The sequence below is a fragment of the Poecilia reticulata genome, chromosome 10 (genome assembly GCF_904066995.2).
Source record: "Poecilia reticulata chromosome 10, P_reticulata-male-v2, whole genome shotgun sequence".
In the NCBI taxonomy this organism is placed as follows: domain Eukaryota; kingdom Metazoa; phylum Chordata; class Actinopteri; order Cyprinodontiformes; family Poeciliidae; genus Poecilia; species Poecilia reticulata.
In genome coordinates this window covers 23,280,540-23,303,488 of record NC_088839.1, presented here as the reverse complement: position 1 = coordinate 23,303,488, position 22,949 = coordinate 23,280,540, and the positions used below count along the sequence as shown (strand labels likewise).

Below are 22,949 nucleotides of genomic sequence, written 5' to 3'. Positions count from 1 at the left end.
CGTAACTTTTTCACAGCTAAATACTTTACACACGTACTTTCATCTACAAACACCATTCAGACTTTATAATGTATACTTCAACTACACTTGTTTATTGTCTTATGTTTTACAGATTTCATAAAATTCCTCTTCAGGTTTTGGTTGCGTTATGCTTCGTCTTCAGAAAAGCAGCGTTGGGGTTGAGGATCTAACCCTATATTAGAGGTGTGCCGATCGATCGGTCACCGATCATAATCGGCCGATTTTCGTGAAAAAGTGCATGATCGGTGATCGGCGATCATTGTCTCTTGTTGCCGATACCGATCACCTGCTTCTCATTTCGCAGCCTGCCTGTGCAGCTGGTCTCCTCTTTCCTTCACACTGCGCAAACGCGCAGCAACAAATCCTAAGCGATGTGGAAATATAACACACTGAGTGAATGGGGACGTTTGCGTGTTGCGGCGGAAAATTGAAGCACGTCAAAATGCATCAACATGACGAATCTAATATGACATAAAAACAATGGCATACTTGACGGAGTTTGGCTACATCGAGGCTCACTGCAGTAAAAAAGACATATGGAGGATCAGACAGCAGGTAAAGCAGCGCACAGCTACAAACACTCACCTGGATTAGCATGACGGTCAGAAAGCTAAACAAATAACCCGCAAAATTATTTAAGTCTTCGAGCTGCGATGTAAGACGCTGGTTCTGCTCTCGCTGCTGAACCGCTGCTACGCGCTAGCTTCTGCTCCACCTGGTAGTGACTCTCACACGGAACCTCTGCTTAAAGCTGCAGCATCTAACCTAAAAAAATACATTTTACATACGTATTAAAACTTTCGCTGTCCTAACATGAGACAGATAATCTCTAAAAAAAAATCGATCTCCTCCATGTTCTGCATAATTACTCCGCTCAGTCAGAAACAGCCACTCAGAACTAGCAGTAATCAGCTAGCCGCCATGCTAACAGGAAGTTTTCATTCAGTAACTCTGGATTGTTTATTGTAATGGATCCTGTATTTGCCTTTGAATGTTAAGTTTTATATGTTGAGAGGTTTTATTTTGGCTCTTTGAATTATTTAGCCTCTTCAGAGCCTTCATACGTTATCAGTCTGTTAAACATAGTATTACCGATAGCAGTACAATTTGCAGAATGCCTGTTTTGTTTAGTTTTCTTCTTGGAAAAAGTTATTAAAAACCAGTTTTTGTCTAAATTAAGGTGAATTCATGGTTCCTTTTTCCACATAATGTAACCGGTAGTGTTTATGATAAAAAAAAAATTATGTGATCGGTATCGGCAGGAAAAAACCTGATCGGCACATCTCTACCCTATATACAACCATAATTCAAACCTTAATGAGGGTTTTCTGCAATTTTCACCAAAAGCATTCTGCTTATTAAGAAAATGCATTTTTTTCCTAGTTTCCACTAATTCTGATAGTTCACAGTAAATAAAAATCTGAATACAATATTCCTAAAACAGAAATAGCATACTGGGTAATGTCCATGTATTGTACAGTATAAGCATTTATTTTAGAATTGTAAGGTTTTACTTTTTTCTATCCTGCTTTTTCCTTCTACTAAACTTCCCATTAGTGGAAGCCATCTAGAAACAGCACTCATAGAATGCAGCTCACATTCTGCCTGGGGGGCAGTTCTTTTTCTCCAACGACTGTCTGCTGGACTCCAAGTCTTATATCGGTGCGTAGGTTATAAAAATTAACATTTTCAGAAACAATTTTGGAGTTTTCAATGATAATCTAAATTAATAAACACTGACATGTGTCTCGCTGTGTGTAGTGAATTTTTGCAAGCTTAATTGAATTACTGGAATAAATAAGCTTTTTAACTCTTTTTATTTCTGTAGATAAAATGCCGAAACTCTGTTTATGTATTTCAGGATTTTTATAAGATTTTAAAATGGCACGAAGGTTTCCTACTTTAATAATAATGTTTGTCATTGTGCGTCCTCTAGGATTGATCTCCTCCCCCCGAAAAAAAGATGCTCTTTGACAGCCAACACAAGTACAAGACATAAAAACTGACATGATTTTTTAATGAGAAATACACAAAACTGGAAATGAAAATTGTACAAATTGAAATAAAATAAAAGAAAAACATTATTTTTAATTGTATTTTGTTTTTTTTTTGTTTTTTTACATAGGCTCTTTAGTCATTAAACATGTTATATCAGGTTCCCTCTTTTGAAAATTCATAATTTTACAACTGAAATCTTGCAGCCAGGGGTTTGGTTCATCATGATCATTTAATGGTCCTTCCCAGTCTTCACTTCCTGATTCTTTCAATTAACTAACTTACAGAACAGATCTTTGTTCAAACAACAAGAATTCACTCCCCCCCCCCCAACAAGACTATAGACGAGCATGATCAATAGTAGGAACTGGTGCCTTGTCCTGGCTGTGTATCTGAAACGAGAGAAAAACATTAGCCAAATGTTTGAAGTTCAGGAACTATGGAGGAGGATTGCGGAGTTTGTTTTTTTTTTTTTTTTCTACAGTTGCTGAAATGACGAGAGAGAAAAAAAGATGATGCAATTGTGATACAAGTTGTTTTGCTTTATTAAACAAGTTGTTTAGATGTCAGTTCATTTTTCTGGTTGAGACGCTGCATGTTTGGCCAATTCTTCCCTCTGGCTTTGACTGCTGTGCAGCTGGAAGCATTTTTGCTCCTACTTTTCTTTTTTAATTAACGTCTGGACTCTTAAGACTCGTAACCATAGAAACAAGGTATTGCTTTTGCAACTGGGTGCGTCCGATTAGCATCTCAAAAGCTCAAATACTTAAACTATGACCCCAAATAGTTGAAAAGGAATGAAAAAGTGAAAAAGAGTATCAACAATGAAGTCAAAAAGACTATTTTAAAATGCTTTTGGGATAAAAAACATGCTTTGGCGTATATTTTATTCTCAAAATTTAAACTGAATTTAGACTTCTAACTTTATTCTGTGAAAGAAAGAAAGACTATAACTGTTTTTCTCCTACAGACCCTGATGCTCTTTCATAAACAGGGATGAAAAACAATCAAGGTGTCAGACGAAGGTTTTGACTTACTTGAGAGTTGTTGCTGCAGCTGCCGGACCAGCGCTGCAGTCTGCTGCTGCTGTTGGGTCTGCTGCATCCCCGGTCGAGGAAACTGCAACAGATTTGCACAAGTTTATCCGTCAGGCTGTTTGTTTTGCACATTTCATACTGCAAGCACAGCTGGAACACAGTGGATATCTGCACACAAAACACTGCAATTTTTTTTTAATTACTCCAAAACTCTTATTGTGTCATCAAACTTATTTTAAATAATTTAAGAATAATAGTCTACATTTACAGTTTCAATTATTTATCATAGCTTAAAAACTAACCCTAAAGTTGTTGGTTTTAGGATGCATCAGATTCAAATGAAAAAGTGTCTCTCATATCAACAGGAACTGCTTTTAATAAAATCAAATAAAAGTTTTATTTCACACTGAATGAAAACATCCAAGTGGAAAAAAGGACGAAAAATGCATCAACGTTTTCAAAAAAAAAAAAAAAAAAAAAAAAAGTTCACCCATTAAAAAAACAAAAAGATTTTATGGTCTGAAAAATCATCAAATCAAGAAATAGATACATAAATCCACCTTTTTATTAACAGTAAAGTGTTTTTGTAGCTTTTGTATAGACAGGCATAATTATGGTGATCATGATTTATGTGGTGGTTTGGGTCATTAATCCTGCTGCCATCCCATAAAGAAAAAAGCTAAACAAATGAAAAAACACTTTCAGTTTTAGGATTGCTTATTTGGCAGTCAGTAAGTGTGGGCTCCGTATTATCCAGAGAATGCTTTATGGACCAATTTATTTTGTATTTAATCATTTTTAAAGCCAACTCAAGCTGTTTAGGTAATTTACTTATAGAGATTCAAATTTAGTCAATCGGATACAGGAAATTAAATGTGAGAAACCATAAAATGTCCAAACTTCTCCAGCTTTTTAAAGACTAGGCAGAAACCCAGACTGTTTTACCCTCTGTCTGGTCTTACCATGGGCTGCTGTGGGGGCAGCGGCTGCATGCCCAGGCCCTGGTTTTGCGTCTGGCCAGGAGGGGGAACAGCCGACACCTGCTGCTGTTGCTGCTGAGGCACCTGCTGCTGCTGTTGCTGCTGCTGTTGTTGCTGCTGCTGTTGTTGTTGCTGCTGCTGTTGCTGCTGCTGCTGTTGTTGTTGTTGCTGTTGTTGCTGTTGCTGCTGCTGCTGCTGAGCTTGAGCCTGTTGCTTGAAACAAAGCAGACCAGAATAGGACGCATGAGTCAGAAGGACTGTTTTCCACTCCATAAGTACACATTTAAACCTGCAGGTTAAATGTGCATGAGGGTATTGCTTGTGGTCTGTGACATACTCTAAGTGCTTGCTGTCTGAGGAATGAATGCTGTTGCTGCTGCGCTGCTTGCTGCTGCTGTGCTGCTTGCTGCTGCTCTGTCAGCATCTGATTGGGCCGAAGGTTTGTATAAATCCCCTGCGCTCCCATCTGACCCAGGCCGTGCATGACAGAACCCTGTTGGATGGGCTGGTGGGGAAACCTGATGATTACAAGAAGAAAGAAGACACAGGTAGTGATGAGGATAAATGTTCTAACTGGAAAACTGGCCAAATACAAAGAAGAATAATCTTTACTTTCAGATTAAGTCATGAAATCTAGTTTTTGAGCAGCCAGCTTCTTTAGCAATGATATTTTAATACTTTGTGCTTCAGAACCACTGTAGTATGTTGTTGGGCCACATTTTCCTACACCAGATTGATTGAACTGCAGCAATAAGCCTGGAAGCCACCATCACAAACTTTATAAATAAGACTGACTCTCAGACTGATCATCTCACTTCATCGTCTTTGGATCATATAGTTACCAAATAGACCAGATAGTTCCAGGACATGGTTTATTGGCTGAACATTTTGATCCTTTTTTGTTAATACATTTTCATACATCGGAGAGAAGTTTATTTTAATATATTTTTTACTGACTAGAGTTGAACTCATGAGGCTGACGTGTTACACTAATGATTCCTGATCAATGAGTGGTGTCCTGACTTTTTTTTTATTATCTTAAAAGTAACCCAAACTCTGTTAATTTTATCAAATATAAATTACGAATCATAAGTATTGATAGCTGCTTTGATGCAATCTCCATGGCGCAACAGAGTTAATGTTTGATATTAGCAGTTATTAGAGAAGTAGATCGATGTGTATTGAGATCTTTTTGAAAGCCATCGCCGTCCAAAATTGTTTAATGCCTGAAGCAATATAATAAAAATATATATTTACTTTGTTATTTGGATATTCTGGTCTTGCTGATACTCTAATAAAGCAGTGTGATACCAACCTGGGCGTGTTCTGCATATTGTGTGGATACCCTGGCGCCTGCTGGTGAACGTAACCGCTAGGCCTCTGCTGCATCTGCCTCAGTGGCTCCACCACACCCGGGTTGGCTCCTGGATGAGCGCCTGGGAAGTTCTGGGCTACGTAGGAGGAAGGAGCTATACCGCCACCTTGAGTAGGATGCTGCATGCCCATGTGCGATACATATGTGTTATAGCCCTGACAACATATAAATATAAAGCAAATTGTGACTCTGCAGATAATTCCAACAAATGGGAACTAAAAAAGAAAAGCAACCAATCAGACGCACCTGTGATGGCTGCATTTGAGGATACGGTTGGTTCGGTGCCATCTGCCTCATCTGCGGCCCCATTGCATTTTGATTTTGCTAAGAGAAATGATGAGACAAATTAAAACATGAAAAGTCCAAAAATATGTATAGAGTTTGACAAAACCCAGAAATAGGCCTGAGCTGGTTACAGCATCAAGGTATTAAAATGATTCAAACAGGATTTTCTTTTTTAAATTCTGCCATACTGTTCCTGTGGTTTGTCTTTTTAATAACTGAGTCAAGAGTAAAGCTGGTGTGAAATATCTTTGGCTTGCTTGTTCTAACAGGATTCAATAGTAATTCTTAAAATAAAATCACTGCTTTGTAAAAAATATTTCTGGTTTTCCATTTTCTAGACAGAGCACTTGGGATTTTTTCCATTTTATTAAACATTTGTTTTTGTTGATCAAACATGATCCACGAGGGATTTAGGGATTTACCAGTGTATACACACTTTACTGTTATCACTACATGTTAGATACACTGTGTATGTTAACGCAGATCAACAGCAAGCTAAACTCAATTTTCATGAGCCAGGAAACAGAGCATCTTGCTCCTTTATTACAGTGTTCTTGACAGCTTACAAATGTTGTTTGAAAAGCTCAATGAAAGGGTTGAGTGAAACTACAAAAAATAAAATATGCATCAGATCTTTATGTGAAATAAAAACACCAAATAAAACTGCTAGTGCCAAACAACATGGATAAGAGCAAACCTTAGCTGTTACTAATGAGAAACAGTCGTTTTAGAGATATTTTCATATGCTAATTGGATCATTAGCATGATTTACTATGCAAAGATTTCTCAATATGTGTTCTTGTCTGTACTTGTTCTCGTACTTGTGAAACGTTATCAACAGCGGCCCAAGTAGACATCCAGGCAAGAACGCTCAAAGTACCCGGAAGTCCTTGCTCCGCCCATTTGATCAAGGATGCGTCGATGCATCTTTCTGCGGATTTGAACCAGCAAGATATCCCACAATGCAGAGGTTCCTAAACTGTGGGGCGCGCAAGAAGCCGTCTGGATGAAAAAAAAAAAACTGAACGCTGTATGCGCTGGGTTTTTACCTTAGAATGGCAAACTCTGTTATTGCCATGTCGATTTGATACAGTAGGGGCTTCCACACTTCCCATATCTGTCTCCTCTGTCACTTTTATCAGCAGTTAAAACTGTTTAATCCGTTGTTAACATGTGGTAACCTGTTTTTCCGAGCCGCCTTTAAACGCAACATGAGCGCTACGACGCTCGCGCTGGGTTTACACCTGTGCGCGAAGGAGACCTGCTGCTGCTGTCCGGAGCTGCACAGGTGTGTGTTAGAATCATGGCAGCAAGCCAGCAAAACGCAAAGGACTGTTCAGTTTCTCCAAAACTAACAGACTGTTGAGTAAAGCTGTTGGATGAAGGTAAAGTTAGCTAAAAGATAACTAGCTAATATCAATACATCACCTTAAGCTTAACAAGTAGCCTGTAGGCTACTGATGTCTATGTTCAGCTACGTGCATTCATTTTGCCCCCCAAAAAAGTCGTTCCCCCCACCGTCCCCGGCTCCAAGTCGTTCAACTAGACAGCTATTTGTAATCCATAGGGGGGGCAGAAAATGCTTGGAAACCACTGGAGGGGCCCAGGAGAAAAAGTTTGGGAACCACTGCGCCACCAGCAGCGATAAATAGAAAACGCGAGTACATTAATATATCCCGCTTTTACGACTACTAATTTGACAAGTAATTTAAATTTGTTTTTAGGCGAGAAAGTAGACCTCATAGCTTCATCTATGAAGCGGCCTTTAGCTCAAGATTGATCCGATTTATGAACGCTAATTTCGGCCAGCCGTTCTCTAGCTCCCTCCTCGAGCGCTGGACTGTCAACAAATTTCCGAACCAAACACTAAAGTCAAACAAATGTAAATAAATGCCTTGCCTTGTGACCAACTGATACAAAAAAGTTATGTTTTTAATTGAGACACACTATCTATCCTCTATCAAAATGTTAAGTCATATTCAATATTTTAAATCATTTTAATATTAAATAATGTTTTCTTCAGTAGCTTCCAAATGTGTGCCCCATTGACTAAAAACCAATGTGAAATTGTTCTACTAAACTGGAGAATTGAAGTAAACTCATTTTCCCCCATTTTAGATAGAATGATCAGAGAAAAATAAGCACATGTCCCTAAGATAGGCATTTCATGTATGACAGTGAATTCTTATTTTTCACTGTTTTATGCAGGCAGCCCTTCAGGTGAGCAGACTAGTTCCAGGTTTACATCCAGCTTCTCAAAAGCTCCCAAAGATTCTCTGCATCCCCGTGTCCTGCCATTATCCTCTTCACTGTCTCCTCAACTTCTTCACATCACCAAGAACGTCCTGATCCAATTGGAGAACTAGCGTACTGCGACCTTGTGAACTCGCTAGGAAAGGACTTTAAACTGTTCATGTAGGTACGTAGTTGCTAACTTGAGAAGCAGTCCTTGGGATAAGGCTAATCCCTGGGACAAACGCATTCACAAACCGATCTCTAAATAAGTTCTTATAAAACATATAATTTCGAACAGAACACAGATTATACTTACATCCATTGATTTCGAATGTGTAAGTAAAGATGTAGGGCACAGAAGGCGAAGTTTTTACATGGACAGGCAGGTTTTCCCTGTAAAAAGTTTTCTCAACTGACTAATGCTTCTGCTACCCATAATGCATTGCGACCTCAGAGTTCTCCTTCAAAATAAAATACAGATAAACCAATACCAACTTATAGAAGTATTTAAACGCAATGATCTTTTTAACATGAATTATTACATATTATTAACTATTTTTTAACTTTTAGCCCTGGGTAGAACATATACATATAAATAACAGTTAATTGTCTGTTTTTAATAAATTGCACAGTTTGCTTTGTTTGATTTGTAATAAAGTAAGAACACCCTATTAGCTATTCAAACAGTAAAAACAACACTTTAAATAAATAGAAACATTTCTTTCACTAGTTTTGCTTGACCCATATGTGACTGAAATGAGTTGCTGGTAGGCATTTATTGCATTTATTACAATACATTTCGTTCTTGTGATAAATTCCAATTGATGTTTAAAAAAATATAGCTGTCCATATTAACGGGATTGTTAGGTTTACTATTTTCGCTGCTGTTTGTTCAATAAAAGTATCAATAAATACCAATAAATTTGAAAATATGACCAGACTTCTTTATATGACTGGTGTCCTAAAGAAGCGAATTACAAATTGAAATGTTTTTCAAGAGCAGTATTTGTGTGGGGCTATTATTGCTGTGCCATGCAGTCACAACCATACTGTTACCCGAAAAAGAAACAATAAATAGTTTTTATTGTCACTTTTCTCAATAGTACCACAAAATATCGTAATAACCCTTTAAGTCAATGATACTGGATCTGGCTAACAGAACTGACTCACCAGTCGGACCACTAACTGCTGCCGTAGGTTACTCTGAGGCATGCTAGGTTGAGGCTTGTAAGACATTGGGTAGAGCTTGTCCATGGGTGGGTAGTTGGGTCGAGTGGTTATCATCTTGGGCATCTGTGTGTTGCGGTTTGGCCTGTATGGGGGCTCCAAACCTGGACCTCCTGTATGAAACAAAGGGCCTAGATGTCAGAGGATGTTGAGTGTGTTGCGGTTTCAGAGGGGGAGGATTGCTGCTGAGAGCCAGAACAGGACGTACGATTGGGATGAAAGTATTCTGTGGGCTGACCTGGAGGCAGGGGCTGATTCTGGGGGAAAACGCCCATGGACTGCTGACCATAGGGAATCCGATTATACAGGTTGGTCTGCACAGTCTCTGTTGGCACGTTGTGGACGTAGGTCATGTTGGCCTGTGTGCGGTTCAAAAACTCCTACCAAAGGAAAATAAAACAGTTATATTTAGAAATCATAGCATCAAAATCATCCAAAAGTATATTTAAGCTTCAGAGATCACTGACTTCTCCCTTGGTCGAAGTCTTCTTCTTCTTCGGTTTCTTCTTGCTGGACTCTGAGGCGACAGCAGCTACGCTCTTGTCCGCTTTCACAACCTCCATCATCTTCTTCTCCGGCTCCTGAGAGATGGGCGTCAGAGGCTCCTCCTCCTCGGGGGGAAGGGGAAGCGGCTCTAGGTAGTAGCTGCGCGGCTTGGGCTTCAGGTGGGTGTGATAGAGCAGGAAGCGCTGCTGCTCTTCGAACTTGGCGATCTTGCGGTCCACACGCACTGTTCCGAACCAGCCCCAGGAGAGTGGCGCCGAGTGCTTCAGACCCTCGAACACATCCCATGGAGAAATCTTCTGCTTAGTTGAGACTTGAAGACCCTGAGCCAATCAGAGAACGGCTTCAATAAATAAGAAATGTGTCTTTAAGATATTCAGTTACATGGGTTTAAACAAAGCACAAGACAGAAAGAACAAACTCAGAACATAAAAAAGGAAAGAAACAATAACCCAAGAGAGGAAGGATTGGCTTAAGAAAGGGAGGGAAGGAGCAAAAGAGTTGGAAAGGAAGAACAACATGAAGAGAATTTGAAAGGGAATAAAATCTGAAAAATACAAATATTTTCCCGATAGTCTTCTTTTCCATATTTATCTTGACCCAGAAAACACTGACCTCAAATCCCACACTGGGGTCAGACCGAGCCAGAACCCTGTGTTACCTCTTTCTCGAAGCCTGCGATCTTATTGCCCTTGGTGTCGATCAGCGAGCCCTGAGGTTCACAGGTGATGACATCACGGGTTTGCTTCGGCAGCGGCAGCAGCTGGCGAACCTTCTCCAGACTCTCTGACTGCCGGTCTCCGAGCTCTTTCTGCAAGAATAAAAAAAGAAACAGAAAGACAGAAGGTTAAAACAGTCATTTAGATGGGATAAAGTCACATTTTCTAGCCAGTTTCTACTAAATATTATCATTTAAACTTGTTGTTTTAGTTGTCTTCAAAAAGCCATAAAACCTTCTAAAAGTATTTTAATATTTTCTCAATTTGATTTAGGCCTGTGGTAAATTTATCTACGTATAGGGAGAATATGAGAAACTTTAAAACCAGTTGCAGAGGAGACACGGATGTGTCCGTCTTACCCTGAGCTTCTTAACCAGGTTCATGTACGCCCTCTTGTTCTCCTCCATGCCGCCCTGAGAGATGCTGGACATGTCAGCAGCCAGCGTGCCGTTTATCAGCACGCTCAGCATGTCCAGCACAGTGGTGAAGAGCTCACTGGGACAGAGAGACCAAAGTAAGAGCCAGGCAGCCTGAGAAGTTGTGAAAAAAATGTGCAGCTAAATAAATCGTACGAACTCACTTATTGGACTGCATGTCCACCGTGCCGCTGCTGATGATGTCGAGCAGCAGGACCGCCCACTCGGTGGTCTGCTGGGTGCTCCGCTGCACTGTGTCAAACATGCCACCAACCTTTTCAAGACAGGAAAAACACAGTTTATATGTATACTGTTCTGAGCAAAGCAATCAAAACGGAGCGTTTTACCTCGGACGTTATCTTTTTGGAAGGCTGTGTTTATATGTGCATGAGTAGGCATATTCATTTGCTCTTGTAAAGTGATAAAAAAAAAAAAGAAGATGCTTACGAGATTCAGCCGTAACTTAAGTGCTTCATGCATCATCTGCTTGGCCTTGCAATCGTCCTGGTACTGGTCTTCCCTCCAGTTGGTGACAATCTGCTGGACCTGGTTGTACAGGGAGGTGAGGAGGCCTTCCCTCTGCTCGTCCTGTCCCTTTAAGCAGGTCAGGACCAAAGACAGGAAGGGCTGCTGGCTCAGCAGAGACATGCTGCAGGCGGAGAAACGTGGAGCTTAAGTATCAGTAAATATTACAAACACAAGCGTTCTGAGCTGAAAGACATTAAATCTACCTTTTCTGTTTCTGTCGGTCTCGCTCTTTGCGCGAGGAGGAGCCGAGGTGCTGACCTTTCTCCAGCTCCTCTCCGGCTGCCTTCAGGACGTGACCCTGAACTGAAGTGGGCAGCTTGGCGATCAGCGGGGCGACCAGCCAAACGCCCGACCTCTCTGATGAGCTGGTGGAAATAACAAACATGTCGGCTTCGATTAAAATCTACACATCGTCACCGTGAGAATTAAAGCTAGGAGTGCAATTATTGCAGTTTTCTGGCCGATCACCAATATTTAAAAAGCCTGACCACCAACTGCCATTTTGGGTGATAATGATTTTGTTTGTTGCTAAATATAATGACAATAAGTCATTAAGTTGGCAACAGTGAGATGACTATTGTGACCTGGTGAGCCGGTCAGTCAGTTCTCTGTCAGACCAGAGATGGTGGCTGATTTTCTGATGTTTGCTGAAGTAGATTCTGTCGTGAACAAGCTTGTTCAAGTGATAAGTAATTAAAAATCATCAAAAATAAGCCAGTGTGAGATTTCCTCAGTGGGTTTGTTTAAAAGGCTGAATGTTACACAATAATTTCCTGAGGTCAATCTACTTCCTGGTTCAGAACAACAACACACAAAATAAATGCTTGCTGCCAGCAGATACAAAAGAAAAATGGAAGAAGTCGTTCCCATCTATACTTAGGAGATTTAATGCCTGTGATGAAAAATGTGGACACATTTAGATCTTTTAGAGCTGAAATTAAGATGTAACCCATTTTGATACCTTTTTGTCACAATACTTAGAACAAATGTGTTAGAAAACTTAGGTAAAAAAATAAAAATAAAACCGACAGACATACCTTAAAATAGGTTTCATCTTGCTTGTAGTGCTGTTGCTATTGGTTGCAGAGCCTCCTTGGACTGCGGCTCCATTTCCTGAGGGGTTACTGGAGTTCATCTCCGCTGATTTCTGGAAAACCTCAATTGTTGCCTTCGCTATGTTCTCCAGGAGAGAGCAAAGCTCCTACATCACAGAAAGGAAAATATTGTTGTATCTTGCATCATAAAACACTGCAAAGTTTTTTCTTTAAATACCGATATTTTCTCTGAAGTTGGGTTTACATTGTTTGTGCTCTGCTTGATCATGAGCTGCAGCTCCAGAGACGACTGTCTCATTGTCCATTGGTCCATATTCTGCAAAAGAGACAGTTATCGTTCATTTTATTCATAGTTTAAACTTGGGCTGTTACGGGCTTTAACTGCAAGAATTAATACAATTAGCCAGCAGAGGGCAGCAAAACTTCACTTTTGCAATGATCCATGGTCCAAACTAAATTTATTTAAGTAAAAACAACTAAATAGATTGAAAATACATATGGGTTTGACTTGGAATTAATATTTTTCTGACTTTTTTTCCTGTACCTGAAGGATGCGTTTGATTCGCTGCCTCTGAGGGTTGTCGCCATCGTCGCTATCCAGCTGGCGGTGAGGGTAGCAGATGAGCTGCAGGAGCCGCTGGGCTTGAATGTTTACCAGCACCGGGTCCTGGAGGGCACTGCTGTCCTCGGAGAGAGACTTCAGGCAGCGTTCTCCGACCCATTCCTGCAAGAACACGACACGAGGCAGGCAGTTGGGAAAGAAGGAAAAACATGAAACAGCAATTTGGGAAACGCAAAAAAAGTTAACAAGTTTCATAGGCTTAAAGGTTTAATTTTTCCTGCACATTCCCATGCAGATTCAACCACTGGGAGCTCATAGTTTCATGTTCTCACCTGCTGGCAGATGGTCTTCAGGACGTACTTTGCGTACACATCCAAGCTGGCCGTTTCTATGGAAACATTGCGCCCGTCGGATATGTCGTCGAGGCCGGCGGGATGCGACAGACCTGAACCTCTCAGCTCTGCATCGCCTGGAGAAACATTAGAAACAAGTAAGAAGTAGCAGAAGCAGTAACACTGATCAATAATCTACTTCAAACATAACATAAGATGGTACAAAAAATAAATTTCACAATTTCAGGATTTTTATCCAGACTTGAACTTTCAGAGTTTTCACTATTTTACAGCAAGTTTTATAAAAATAAACAAATATATTTATTTAAACACAAAGCTGGCAGTGAGGTTACGGCATTTCTACAGTGGGCAGATGACTAATGGATGGGTGGATGGGCAAAGAAGGATGCACAAACAAAGGGACGTCTAAACAAAGGGATTAGATGGACAAACGGAATAATAAATGGGCAGATGATGGATGCACACACAGAGGTATGTATGGATGGACGGCGATGTAGAAAAAGGGAAGAACAAAACTAAACTACAGAACTGGACAGGAGTACTGCAGAGACTCCTACCCAGCATGAAAACAGCTTTAAGAACGGCAAAAACCGCTCCGACGACGATGCTGTTCTGCGAAGCAGCGAGAAGGTGACGATCACAAGACGACCGGATGCCAACTGAAGATTTGTCTGCAAAGTTAAATGATCGCACCAATCCATTAATAAATAATAGCAGCTGAAAAACAAGAATGTGTTTGTGTTCGAGTCGGGTACCTGACTTGACGCCATCTTGGGGGACAGGGTTACGCTGTGGCGTCTTGAACAAGTGCAGCAGGATCCTGCATGTGAGTCGAGCTCCTGGCTCAGAGTCTTGCTCGCTGCAAGCTGGGGTAGAGATTAGAGCTGAGTTTCCTTTAGAGTATATGTAGATAGGCTGCACAATGAACTAACTTAAAGTCTATCCTAAACCTTCTCCTCCAAGAAAGCATATTGCATTCACTGGGGTGGATGTAAAAGCAGCGAGGAGAAAATATTTACAAAAAGTGACAGGACCTGGCATTTACAAGGTGTAGTAACAATATAACAAAACAGCATGGCTGAACGAGGCTCCCTCTCTCTATAGTGGGAGAAAACAAAAAGGATAAACTACAGAAAGACAGAGCCAACAACAAAATACATTTATTATTAGCCTATAGAGGTAGCAAAGCTATGCTCAGCCTATGGCATGCTTCCTGTCCATCTGCCTGACAAGGGAAGTATCTCTCAACAACATTGTTGTGTTTGCCTGTCAGCTAAAAAGGGTCACATGTTTTTTTGTTTGTTTTCTGGCTGTATTTCCAGCAGCTCTGTTATTGCAGTACTGATGATGGAGGAAGTGCCAGAATTTGGACAAATAAAAATGGGTCAGATTTTGACACAAACGTATCCCTTTCAAATTTTTTGGTATTGATTTTAACGAAAGATGGATTACTTTGACATCCCTCATCAGCAAAAAAACCCTTTCATGGTGAGTATGTGTATTTACCTGCATTAAGGAGGGAGGGGATGGCCACGCAGCGGACCAGGTCCTCTAAGAGCAAACACTGCCTCGCAATCAGAATAGCCACAAAGGTCGCCAGCGAGTCATGGAAGGACAAATCACTAACCTGAGGGAAAAAAAGAGCAACAATCAAGGACACAGAGATGCGTCAGGTAACATGCAGTGGCATAAAGAGGTACGCAGGACTTACGTCAACGTTACAAAGCAAATCGTTGAAGCCGCAGTTGCCGTTGTTGGAAGAGCAGCAAAGAGCTTTGAGAATGCCGAGCCACTCTGCGCTCAGAGAGCGACAATAAGCTGTCAGCTCTGCACACAGGATCCCAATATCGTTCACCCTGAAATCACAAAAGCAACCGATGAAAAAAAAACATGCCAGTAAACAAGGATGTGCAGAATATAACCGCCACTCACCTCTCCGGGTCTCTGTGGTCCACACAGACCTCCATGAGCACGTTGCACACGAAGCTGTAGCGGTTAGCCGGGCTGTCGTTGAGGATTTTGCCCACCATGGAGTGGTTGTTGTTGGCTGAAGGGTTGCTGATTGTCTCCATCATGAACCCAGGATCCCATAGCATGTTGGAGTCAGACGGGTCAATGTTGCAGTAGATGGAGTTTTTCACCTTGGAGCAGAACTCGCTGTAAAAGCGCGGAGGGGATGTTCAGAAATTACCCGGCTCAAAAAGAAAATAACTTTTGAGACGACGCTCCACCGCCAAGATAAATGCAACTTTTCGGAGGCTACAGGAAATTGTCTGACTTGCCTGAATATCTCTCCAAATTTGTTCTTGAGGTGACTGCAGGAGGTGTAGAGGTCGTACAAGTAGGCCAGGATGCAGCGCTCCGCAGAGGAACAGTCTGCCGGGTTCACACCTGACTTCACCACGATCCGCAGCCTAGTCAAAGGTTTACAGAAAGGAATCAACACAGATTCTTCAGCTACAGGCATTAAATAAATAAAACACTGTTGTTTGGACCAAAGCCTCATGTGAACATTCTCAGAAATGTAACTACAGTAGAATTGAAGATACTGAATTTAAACAAATGTTAAAAAAGGTCAATTCTGTATTTTGCCCTGATTTAAATTTCTACACTATTAAAACTTTTCACAAATCATACAACAACAAAAGTTAGTTTTCCATTCTCATATCTTGTTTCCTATCAGGAACAAACGTCTTGGTTGAATTAATGTAGTTTTCAATCTAAAAATGTCAGAATGTGAATCATTTTGGACTCAAACAAATACTGGGTGGGTGATTTAATGGTACAAACTAACGCGGAATGCAGAATTTTAGTTTGATGAAAACACTGAAAATGTAAAATATGCATCAATAAAACATGAGAGCAAAATAAAAGACCTCACTTATTCCCATTGAGCAATAATTTTCAATTTCAGCTTTATTTTATATGAACGCAGTAAAGAAGGTCATAACTTTTGCAAAGATGTAAACCCGTTTCAAGGAAAAGACAGCGTACCTTGCTAAAGAAAGAAAGTAATGAGCTAATTAGACTGTAACAAGCGCAGTGCGCTACACAACTATAAATGCAGACGGGTCAATCATCCCAGAAGATTTGCATTTGACTTATCCTGCATTAGAAGAAGCGACAAAATGGAGCTGGAAGATGTCGAATGAAATCTGGGAGAAGTTGCACCGCTTCTCAAATGGTGCTCTGAAAAACGAAAGCAGTACAATCTTAATTAAAATAATATTTTGGTTTTACTTCAGGCTCGAGCCTCTAATTAAAATTAATTAGCTGGGTGGATCAGGCTCAGACACTATGCCTATGGACTCGGTCCAGGTCGGGTTGGATTTTTTCGGTCTCATCTAAACTTTAGCGCAGATTTCTCCTCCAGATTCGAACCAGGAGGAAGTTGTGACGTTTCAGATCCCAGCAGGTGAAGCTCTCATAATTAAGTGGAGTCGTTTAATTTTATGGTTCTGTCAGCAGTTTTTTATCCGCAGAAAAAAAGTTGTGTTCATCTGCTGGATTAATGTGTGACAGGATCTGGATTCTCTGGTCAAGTTGTTGTTAAACCGCATAAAAAGTAAAAGTGCAAGATAATAGTCCATGTCAATATTATTTAACAAATGACGGAAAAAATAGAATATGATGGAATATTTTTGAAGCTGTCAGTCAAAATGACTGAGAACAAAAAAGTCTAGTGCAACTTCTACTCTGAAGGTAATAGTTTCTACCATCCACCACTTCTGAAGCTAACTAATGAAAATACGTGAAAAAACAATTTTCTGCTTATTTTCAGGAGGCCGCTCTTCTATTTCAGCAATTCAGGAAAAATTAATTATCTACACTTGCCAACATTATAAAAAAAAAAAGATTAAAGTTGTCAGAATGTGTTGGTGCACAAGAGTAATTATTTATTATTACCCCGCTGCAAATCTAAACATCCTTTTAGCTGCTTTTAAAAGTTTAATAGCAGCTCTAATCCTCACTAATATCCACATAAAAACACAATATTTCTAATTGAATGTAAACAACATTTAAAAATGTAAAATAAAATCAAAGCCAGTCTTAAAAATAAATGGAGAAAGTCTGAGACTTGTGAGTGACGCACCCATCAAAAACCTGAGCCGTCTGCTCCGGGTTGAGGATGAGACAGGAGTGGTATCTCCTCAGCACAGCTACGATGCAGAGACACAGGCTGGTGGTGTAGCTGCCCACCAGGCTGGACGACTTCAGCAGCAGCTCAGCCTCCACCAGACTTAACTCGTTCAGAAGCTGCAAACACCAAGAAGTCACAAAAGTTTCAAAAACAAAAACAAACAAAGAGGAACTTTTCTGGATTTCATCAAATTTGCCTTTACAAATGTTGTTGCTACCTGAATAGCAAAGTCGATGAGGCCACTGATGTTGAGGGAATACTCCATGAGGTCAAAGATGAACTGAATGTGCTGGACGAGGGGCAGGTGATAGGACATCCCTAAGGCAAAGCTGGTGATCTGCTCCAGAACGTTTCTGGACACCTACGCACAAACCAGACAGAAAAAAAAATTGTTTAACAACAGAATTATAATTTGATGAAACAGTTTGATAAGTTAAAAATATATTATTTTAAATTCTTGAGATTGATTTATCAAGTAGAAGCTAAATGATTAAAGAACCAGAAAACCTGCCTGCTGGAAAAATGTTGTGAAGCTTTAAACAAAACAAAACAAAAAAAACGTATCAACTTCTTGCACATTCCGCAAGAAAATAAACAGCTAAGCATCCAGAAAAAGCAAAATATGCATTTAATATAAAAAGAGTCTGAAGCTCAGCTGCACCCAGAAAGTTATTAACCGAATTTTAAACCCAAGACAGCAAAGAAGCAGCTTTTGGCCACAAGAGACGTCGTGATTCTGGGATCACTGCCACCTTTACATCCACAACCAGAATCTTTTCATCGTTCATGGGCTTGTATTAATCACACTATGTTCTCTTTAACAAGCTGAATGTATAAAACTATTTATACCCCTTTTTCTTTGCCACATTTTGTCAGGTTGCAATTTAAATTCAAAATCCTAAAGTATTTTATCTATTCTCAAAGGAAATTAAATCTCGTAACTCATTTCATCCAAGAGTCGTCGTGGTTTGTGATACTGTGAGCAAAACGGATCACCAAAAGCAGATAGTCTTGCAAAAAATATGAAGAGGCCTCTGACTGAAAACTCAGACACCCCTAAATAAAATGTTTGGCCACCAGTTTCCTTCAAAATTCATTTAATTAGCAAACTCCTGCTCTGTGAAATCCAACGTGGATCTCCATTCAGCCTCCCTGACTGCAACGTAGAACCACCTTTTGCTGTCAATTTCCATAAAGCAAAGGTCCCACAGAACTGTTTACACATCCAGAATTAGTTTGGTGTTTTTCATAGTATTTCTATTTAAAATTTCAGACTCGGCTCGGTTTTTCCTACCTGGGAGGTGACCTGATGTTGGTCAAAGTGAGAGAGGTGCTGGAATTTGGAAAATATATCTTCAGCAGTCGGAAAGGCTTCGGGCTTACTCCTCTTCCTCTTTTGTCCTTCCTCCCCACCTGTACTCACAGAAAATAAAAACGGACAAGATGAGCTAAAAGAGTCTGGCAGTGTTATTTTCAATCCGCAAAACACACCAGTTGTAAAATCCACTCAAGCATTTGGTCTGTCATCGTGGTTTTGATTTGAAGTTTCACAGGAAAAAACCCCCATTAGAGTAAAGATCACCAAAAAAAAAAAAAAAAAAAAAAAAAGAAAGTCACACTTTTCATATAAAAAACACCGACATTTTAACTCTGAAAATAAATTGCTTTTAAAATGGTCTCTTCTACCTAAGACGATGTGGCCAAGAATGAAAATAGTTTGGGTGGGATGAAAATAGAAAGACGCAATCCCTCTTCCTCTGATGATGAACAATAGACCAGAAAACTGCAAATGGAGCAATATCGTGGCAAACTAGCTTGAATTTTTGCACAGTCTGCAAACATTAAAATACAACATGTGCTTTTCCTCAGTATATATTGCTTGGACAATTTATCTTAAAAACAAATTTAGTCTGCGAAACAAAATAATTCACACCGTCAAAGGAGACGAAGCCTTAATGTTCTCATTAAATCTGTTTTGAACCTTGAAAAGTAAATAAAACATTGCTAAAACATATTCCTAAAAGAAGAAGTACAAGCTGTAAAAACACAAGTAAAGTGGAAACAGGCACATCCGTCAAACGCAAACAGACCCGGGCTTCGCTGTTACCTGTTTCTGCTGTGCTTTTGCGGTTGAGCACCTTCAAGATGTCTTTGGTAATTTTCTTGATGGTGTGTCGCGCCTCATCTCTCAGTTTGCCCACACCGTAGAGGACGACTAAACGCTGGTTGCATTCATGACTGGCACTTTCCTCCTACAGACATAAACAAAACAAAGACTCAACCGCACTGGACGCATCAGTAGCTCAGCAGTAGCACAGACAGAAACATTGTCTTTCAAGGAAAACAGAGCTGGCAGGGTGCAGGGGATCATTTTACAAATGTTTTACATTTATATTGTTTTACAAATAAGATCATTTTTCTCTGCTTCGAAATGCACTGCCTAAAACTACTTCAAAAGAGTAACTAAATCCCAAATCAACTCTTTTTTTGGAGTTAAACTGAATAAATTGGTTCTTAGTGGTGCCGTCTTTGTTTCTGCACAAATTTTTGTGTAAACTTTTTGAATTCTGAAATATCTGTCTCAGTGCTGCCCTCGTTGGGTTAAACTGTGGTTACTGCAGTCAATTTTTTCCACAACGATACAACTTGGTCGTTTTCTACGTCACAACCCCGCTTTCAGGTATCAAACAAGCAACTAATGCTTCATATGTTATCGTAAAAGTCTCCAATAATAAAGAAAAAGGACGCTGGATACTTTTTTGAAAAAATTTAACTAGAGTCTGAAAAGTCACACGATATAGCAATAAAGTTGCTAAGTTGCCTACAATGCTTTCCCTCATCCTGACCACACCCCTGATTTAACGCACTGCTCAGACTTGGCCACGCCCTTCCATGTTTCTTGGCTCCGCCCACTGGTAGAGATGCTCATCATTTGTCTGGTTATGCTTTCACATTGGTTTTTTACACTTTAACAAAACACAATTTATATCAAGAATGCATCAAACAGAGTTGATATGTTTCTTAATCGCAGTTTTCTAGGATGATTGAGAAGTTTAACGTTTGCAAAGATTTTACTTGCTTTTATTTTGAAGATGAGCTAAATAAGAAAGATGAATCATGTTCCACTTTCTATTCTTTATCTAGACTATTTTTCCTTCTTAGGCATTGTAGGAAACTCACTTTTCTGCTTAATATCTTTCATTTTTACAACTACACTAGTAGTATAAAAAATAAAGTTGCTACATATTTGTAATGAAATGTCCAACATCAAGTTCAGGAATCTTTTTCCTTCTTTTTTAAATAACAAACAGCGAGGGTCCTCACCTGTGGAATGGGGAAGTGGGTGGCGTACTGAATGTGGCGCGGTTGCTCGTACAGCTGAGGGAAGGCGGGGTCCATGCCTTTGTCCTTGCAGCTGCTCTTACCGTCCTGCTCCTGCGGAGGTTTCTCAGGGGACGGACTCCCCTTGGACTCGCAATGCATCGGAGGCGAGAACATCTACGGGAGACAAGAACCTAAAATTACCGAACTCAATCTCATCCAGCGAGGTTTGTCGATTATGGTGAAATACACATCACTTACCTCATCAAAGTTTGCACTGGAGTTGTGATCCGTCTCCATGGACTCGGACAGACCCGTATCCTGTAGGACAAACGAAGCCTGGTTACCTTTCTGCATAAATCAGCAGCTTCCTGACACAACAGACGCATGTAACTCACCTCCATCTTGACACTGCTACCCGCATCCTGCTCTTTGCGCTCTGAATCATCGGAGGGCTCGTCGCTAGGGGAACGGGGGCGCGGCAGGTGGGAGTCGGACGCCAGGTCGCCACGGGAAATCAGCGTGCACATGTAGATGTTGTGGGAGAAGACGTCGTGTCGGATGAGCTCACAGAACAGAAGGACCAGGTTGGAAAACTCCACTCGCTCGCTCTCATTCCCCGGCTCCGCTGTGAATGGAGAGAAGATCATTTGAATAATTTAATATCGACTCTCCCCTGCTGAAACATTACGTATATATGCTCTGCAGTTTATGAAATCCTTAAAACAGGCAAAAAGGATATTGCATTTCTTCAAATCTTATGCAAGGATCAAATATGATGTAACGCAGACTAAAAGCAGTCGGAGGCAATCGGAACAGCAGGGAATAATGGAAGTAAAAAGAGACTCACTAAGCGTGGGGGCCTGCGTGTCGAGGAACTGCAGCAGCACGTCCTGAAAGACGGGGAGGGTGGCGGCTGAGAGCGAGCCGGACGACACAGAACCTTTCTCATCCACCACCTCCGACTCACCACACCTCTGCAAAACAACACAGCAACATGATTTTAGAGCCAAAAACAGAATAAAACATCCCTGTGCTCACATTCCCAGCATGGGGCTCACAATTATTTTAAAATCATTGGAAGTCTAAATCCACTTTACACTTAATGACCTTGTATATATCCTCCCAAAAAACTCGGAAATCCAAGCCAATTAGAAGAAATGATCCATTTAAATCTCCCTTTTTCCTAAGCTAATTTTAATCTGAGAACTAACATATTTTCTTATCTAAAATGGGAAGATTTTCAGCTTCGAGTTATGCTCATTTCATCCCTTATACATTTAGATTCAAATCCCCAGAAAAGCATTTGTCTACTACCAGCAGGAGAAATGGGTCAAAACAACAAAAAAAAAATCCCATTTACATTTTTATTTTGTTTAGTGAAGAAGGAAGTTGTGCTCAGTTTCTTCTTTTTTGTGTCGTTTCCTTCAGTCGTTCTTGGTGCAGCGCCACCACCAGGGTTTGGTTCGCTTGACACAGTGCAGTGCGAAAGCAAACCACACAGGCTGAATACGCAACAAGTGTTGCAATTTTGGTCTCCAATCGAACAGTCTATCACATTAGATTTACAAAAGGTTGTCTTGCAGAATCGCTCTGTACTTATTTGATGTGTATATTTAGCTTTGTGGAGGACGCTGTGCCTCATACCTCTGCCTCTATCTCAGCCTGCCTCTTCTCCAGCAGCTTGGCGACCACCATGGCTCTGTGTCTGCCTGAGCGCTTGCAGCACACCGCCCATTCACACAGCAAGGTCACCACTGCGTCGTCATCAGGCGACATCTGGACACAATCGGGAGTTAAAGGCAAGGACAGACGAGAATATTTTCACCTAGTTACTCTGTCACAGGATCTAGCCGGAAAACTCATTTAATTGCTTTTGAGTTCATTCAGAAATAATGAAGTGGGCTTTAACACTGGCCATATATTTCCCATTAGTCTAAACCCCTCTGAAGAGATTTCTAGTTTTATTACATGCATAATGAGATGCTCATGAAGGGAATCTGTTCGCACCTCGTGGCCATCTTTACTCTGACCGGAACCAAATATCCTGTTGTACAGTGAATCCAGGGAGTTGTTAAAGTCTGATTTCTCAAAGCTGTGGTTATCCAAAACCTCCAGGGTGTGGAGAACTCTCCCAATAGTAAAACCTGGGAAAAGAAATGTATGACATCAGCCTGTTCTCACATGTAGAGAGA

The 22,949-nt window shown here is 40.5% G+C and overlaps 1 protein-coding gene across 1 annotated transcript in view; it reads right to left on the bottom strand.

Moving 5' to 3' along the window:
* Window positions 1-2,017: 2,017 nt before the first annotated feature.
* med12 (mediator complex subunit 12) overlaps window positions 2,018-22,949 on the bottom strand; it is a 29,297-nt gene continuing 8,365 nt past the window's right edge. The window contains exons 10-43 of the mRNA XM_017307220.2: window positions 22,765-22,901; window positions 22,402-22,533; window positions 21,605-21,731; window positions 21,153-21,382; window positions 21,016-21,075; window positions 20,758-20,931; window positions 19,541-19,685; window positions 18,728-18,846; window positions 17,651-17,794; window positions 17,386-17,549; window positions 15,575-15,706; window positions 15,225-15,449; window positions 15,004-15,148; window positions 14,799-14,919; window positions 14,048-14,158; window positions 13,850-13,963; window positions 13,272-13,408; window positions 12,922-13,101; window positions 12,622-12,693; window positions 12,360-12,523; window positions 11,526-11,687; window positions 11,242-11,443; window positions 10,959-11,068; window positions 10,738-10,873; window positions 10,321-10,470; window positions 9,623-9,982; window positions 9,364-9,535; window positions 9,099-9,268; window positions 5,655-5,732; window positions 5,349-5,563; window positions 4,371-4,551; window positions 4,016-4,246; window positions 3,054-3,135; window positions 2,018-2,408 (exon numbers count right to left, since the gene is read on the bottom strand). Coding sequence (XP_017162709.1) covers window positions 2,371-2,408; window positions 3,054-3,135; window positions 4,016-4,246; window positions 4,371-4,551; window positions 5,349-5,563; window positions 5,655-5,732; window positions 9,099-9,268; window positions 9,364-9,535; window positions 9,623-9,982; window positions 10,321-10,470; window positions 10,738-10,873; window positions 10,959-11,068; window positions 11,242-11,443; window positions 11,526-11,687; window positions 12,360-12,523; window positions 12,622-12,693; window positions 12,922-13,101; window positions 13,272-13,408; window positions 13,850-13,963; window positions 14,048-14,158; window positions 14,799-14,919; window positions 15,004-15,148; window positions 15,225-15,449; window positions 15,575-15,706; window positions 17,386-17,549; window positions 17,651-17,794; window positions 18,728-18,846; window positions 19,541-19,685; window positions 20,758-20,931; window positions 21,016-21,075; window positions 21,153-21,382; window positions 21,605-21,731; window positions 22,402-22,533; window positions 22,765-22,901 — 5,120 coding nt within the window. The 3' untranslated portion in view covers window positions 2,018-2,370. The remainder of the gene's footprint in view (window positions 2,409-3,053; window positions 3,136-4,015; window positions 4,247-4,370; window positions 4,552-5,348; window positions 5,564-5,654; window positions 5,733-9,098; window positions 9,269-9,363; window positions 9,536-9,622; window positions 9,983-10,320; window positions 10,471-10,737; window positions 10,874-10,958; window positions 11,069-11,241; window positions 11,444-11,525; window positions 11,688-12,359; window positions 12,524-12,621; window positions 12,694-12,921; window positions 13,102-13,271; window positions 13,409-13,849; window positions 13,964-14,047; window positions 14,159-14,798; window positions 14,920-15,003; window positions 15,149-15,224; window positions 15,450-15,574; window positions 15,707-17,385; window positions 17,550-17,650; window positions 17,795-18,727; window positions 18,847-19,540; window positions 19,686-20,757; window positions 20,932-21,015; window positions 21,076-21,152; window positions 21,383-21,604; window positions 21,732-22,401; window positions 22,534-22,764; window positions 22,902-22,949) is intronic.